This window comes from Chelmon rostratus, chromosome 24, assembly GCF_017976325.1.
Source record: "Chelmon rostratus isolate fCheRos1 chromosome 24, fCheRos1.pri, whole genome shotgun sequence".
Lineage (NCBI taxonomy): Eukaryota > Metazoa > Chordata > Actinopteri > Chaetodontiformes > Chaetodontidae > Chelmon > Chelmon rostratus.
Genome location: NC_055681.1, coordinates 7073947 through 7077842, shown reverse-complemented (window position 1 = coordinate 7077842; position 3896 = coordinate 7073947). Strand labels below are relative to the sequence as shown.

At 46.1% G+C, this 3896-nt stretch overlaps 1 protein-coding gene across 1 annotated transcript; it reads right to left on the bottom strand.

The window, feature by feature from the left end:
* Nucleotides 1-1798: 1798 nt before the first annotated feature.
* pou3f3b (POU class 3 homeobox 3b) lies at nucleotides 1799-3456 on the bottom strand. Its single transcript, XM_041966334.1, has 2 exons — nucleotides 2245-3456; nucleotides 1799-1897 (listed from the first exon to the last, which is right to left on the bottom strand). The coding sequence occupies exons 1-2, from the start codon at nucleotides 3454-3456 to the stop codon at nucleotides 1799-1801; spliced, it is 1311 nt and encodes a 436-aa protein (XP_041822268.1).
* Nucleotides 3457-3896: the final 440 nt, after the last annotated feature.

Below are 3896 nucleotides of genomic sequence, written 5' to 3'. Positions count from 1 at the left end.
CAATTATTTTGCAGATTGCAGCGCGTGGATCAGGCGCTCGTAAAGCAGACTAATAATGATGTGTTTATCGCCGTGATGTGATGCTCTATCCGGACTGTGAGCTGCAACCTAAATATTACATAACATGCAGGCAGGACATTAGGACGCGTCTGTCTGGTGTCCGCTTTGATTCCCCTCCTCTAAGAAACACCGGTGCTCCCTCTCTCTCCCTCTATCTGTTTCTTTTTGCACAAAATCTACATTTCCATCCTGCAGGCTGGGGCTGGGGCTCCTGCCTTTTGCCCAAGGCCTCAAGAGGCAGCAGATGTAAACAAACAGTCGAGCCATTGTGCAGGCCTGCAAGTGACCGCGATGCTTCATTTAAATGGTAATATACAGTTATGGGACGATGATAACAGCGCTGGTGGACATTTATTTAAGCCTACAGGCGATAACTGATGAGCTCTCGAAGCGCTAAATGCTGCATTAATACGCCAACTTATCTGTTTTATATTTTTAGTAAATAAAAAAAAAACATTTTTTTTTCTTTTTAAAGGAGTATTTTCATGTTTCAGTCTACAAAGAGCCTTTGTTCTGCATTATTCTAATGGAGGTTATTCTTAGCTCGCAGCTTCATCTGGGACAAAATAGTCCACCATTTTCTTCATTAGCTGCTGCTGTGCATGCAAAACATAGCACACAGGGTAATCCCACAAACAGCCCAGAATATACGAGAAGAATATAAATGTCAGAACACAAGATGATTGCATTTCATTCTAACAAATTTATTGTGTCTCAATCAGCTCGTACGGAACCACTACTGAAATTAAATTACAATCAAATTATCACATCAAAATATACCCTTATTACCTAACAACGGTCAATGTCAGCTTATGGTGATTTGTGCTCCTTTAGAAACGAGAATACAAAATTAAACAAATAAGGGCAACAACAAAAATATAAGAAAAATATTGAAATAAAACAAGAGAGGAGGAGGGGGAAAGCATCTTACACAAGTTCCTGGGGAGGAGGGAAATAAATTACCGTTTGGAATAATTCATATGTATTCCGAATAAAATATTAAAACAAGTAATTCTGATGAAAAATATAAAGTAAATAAGTCAGATCAGTATCTGATCTAGTGATCTATATTGCCGGCTTTACAGAGTTTTGTTTATTAAAACCTACCAAAGAACACTGCTTAGAAAGGGCAGCATTAATAGTATATCCACAGCACCCACTCAGTCACACTTGGCAACAGATTTTCAGATTTTTTTTCTCAAATAAGTGCAGTTGAAGTCTTTTTCAAATGTCTTATGCTCTATTTGTTGAAAAAAATGGGAGAAAAATCCACTCACGGAGTCAAAGTCCATTAAATAATAATAATAATTAAAAAAAGGGAGAAGAAGAAGAAGGTGATCTTTGAGATCAAGTCCTGGTCCTGCTTGTCTTTTCTTTCTGGGCTCATGAGGGCCTCAACGTGAAAAACAAAAAGAAGAAATCCCCAAATCCTCCGCGCGCGTGTGTGAATGAAACCATGCAGTCCACCTCAGAAGGAAATCAAATAGCTGGAAATCATGATGGGAGCGTCGTGGATGTCACTCTTATTCATAGTGTTGCAGTTTTTCCCCCTCTGTTATTGTTAGGCTTGGAGAGGAGGGGAAGGCGGATCAGTCCCATTTCGAAATATACAAAATGCCTGCTCCTTTGTTTCTTCAATCAAACACAGGATAATGAGGGGGGGTATTTTTCTCGGTTTTTTGGAAGGGAGGGAAGAGAGATAAAAAAAACAATGCTTGGGTTTTCCTCTTGATGTGTTTTAATGCGCCAAAATTACCTGGTGGAATGAACTTGTGGTTGTCACCCTCTGGTCGCTCGCTTCACTTGCATCTTTTAAGTAATCTACTAAAAAATGCCCCTGAAAGAAAAAAGCAGAAGGAACCTTTTAGGTTAAGACATTTCAGGGCCTGGAAGAAGGTTAACGGTGCGTTTGCTGAGGGGGGGTTGGGAGGAAAAAGGGGATGGAAAGGTTGCTGTTTTTTTTTCTCTTTCTCTTTTTTTCTGGTGAAAAATAGATAACACATTTTGCAGTCTCATTCATATTCCCTCACAATCACAGTATCAAAAAATGTGGCTATCTTGGCGATAGTCTGTGTGTTTTTTTAAATCAGTTTAATTTCATATAAAATATTCTGGTGTGCTGTTCTATGTTTCACTGAACATTCTTTTGCAGTCCATGGAGGGGGGCGGTGTTTCTGCACTCACATTGCCGACCTGAGAGTACACATCCTCCGGCGTCTGTGCCACTCCTGGGGGCGTCATCCGTTTTTCCTTCTGTCTCCTATTGCAAAACCACACTCTAACCACCTCCTTCTCCAGCTGCAAGTTGTCCGCCAGGCTGCTGATCTCCTGTGCCGAGGGTTTGGGGCATTTTAAGAAGTGGCTCTCCAAAGCCCCTTTGACGCTCACTTCGATGGATGTGCGCTTCTTTCGCTTCCTCCCCTGCGCCGCGATCTTGTCGATGCTGGTGGGGCTGCCGGTGGACGAGTCGGCCTCCTCAAGCCACTTGTTTAACAAAGGCTTGAGCTTGCACATGTTTTTGAAGCTGAGCTGCAGAGCCTCGAATCTGCAAATGGTTGTCTGAGAGAAAACGTTCCCGTACAGGGTGCCCAACGCCAAGCCGACGTCCGCCTGCGTAAAGCCCAGTTTGATCCTCCGCTGTTTGAACTGCTTGGCGAACTGTTCCAGGTCGTCCGAGGTCGGCGTGTCGTCGTCCGAGTGCGGGTCGTGGCTGTTGACGCCGCCGTGGTGCTGGTGATGCGGATGCTGGTGGTGATGGTGGTGATGGTGGCTGCCGTGGTCCAGATCCGGGGTGTCCCCCCTCACCAAGCCCGGGTGCACCAGGCTCTGGCTCCCTGGACTGAGCATCCCGTTCACAGTGAATCCACCGGGCTGAGAGTAGATCAGCGACTGCTGCTGCTGCTGTCCTCCGGATATGGAGTTAATGTGAGCCGCAGTCGTGCTCCCCCAAGCCCCGGCGTGAGTCTGGTGGGGAGCTAAGTGAGGGGGCCTGTGGTGCAGCGCAGTGCCCGTGTGCAGATCGTCTCTGCCGGAGTTTTTCACGTCCTGCTGCTGCGGGCTGCCCGTCATCCCGACGGGGCTCGACGACCAGGGCGATCCGGCTTCAGCTGCAGCAACCGCGGCTGCTGCTGCGGCCGCTGCGGCGTGCGGGAGGGATGTCACCCACTGATGGGCATGGCTCAGCATGTGTCCCCCGTTGCTCGCTGCCATTGCGCCTTGCATAAAGTCACTCTGTACCATCTTGACTGAGGGGTCTCCCCTGTAGCCCCCAGACCCCGAGGTAACCGCAGCACTGCCCGGCTGCATGCCACCACCTCCGGAGTCAGAGTGCACGATGGAGCCGGACGATAAGATGCTATTGCTGGGCAGATAAGGATTGGAAGCCGCGGTGGCCATTCCGTCAACCCTTATGAATATGTTTGTGGATAACCCCCCTCCCTTTTTACAGTCACTTCTTTCGAGCAGGCAAATTGTATCTCATGAATTATTCAAACTTTAAAAGTATGGGTAGGTTTTTGGCAAATACCATCGACGTGCGTAAAAACGCCAAAAAAGCTTCAAAACTGTGGCAGAAAACTGAATAAAATCCGCATGTATTTACAACATTCTGCTTTAGTTGTGCATGGATATCGGCGATAAAAATCCAGGTTTTCAAAAGCCCTTTGAAACCATGTGCAGTCCGTTCAGAAAGTTTCGCGCTGGGATGAAATTGTGGACATTAAAATTAAAATATACAGGCGAATAAAACGCGTTGTCCCAAACAAACTTTTGGTGGTCGCAGAAAACAAAAAGCCTTGCAAATTCTCCACAATGTACAAAGTCCCGGTTTATGTCCC

Coding starts and splice junctions, on each gene's coding strand:
- pou3f3b (XM_041966334.1), bottom strand. CDS start 3,456: ATGGCCACCGCGGCTTCCAATCCTTATCTGCCCAGCAATAGCATCTTA. Junction 1,898..2,244: donor TGTACTCTCAGGTCGGCAAT/GTGAGTGCAGAA, acceptor TTTTTCTTTCAG/GGGCATTTTTTAGTAGATTA.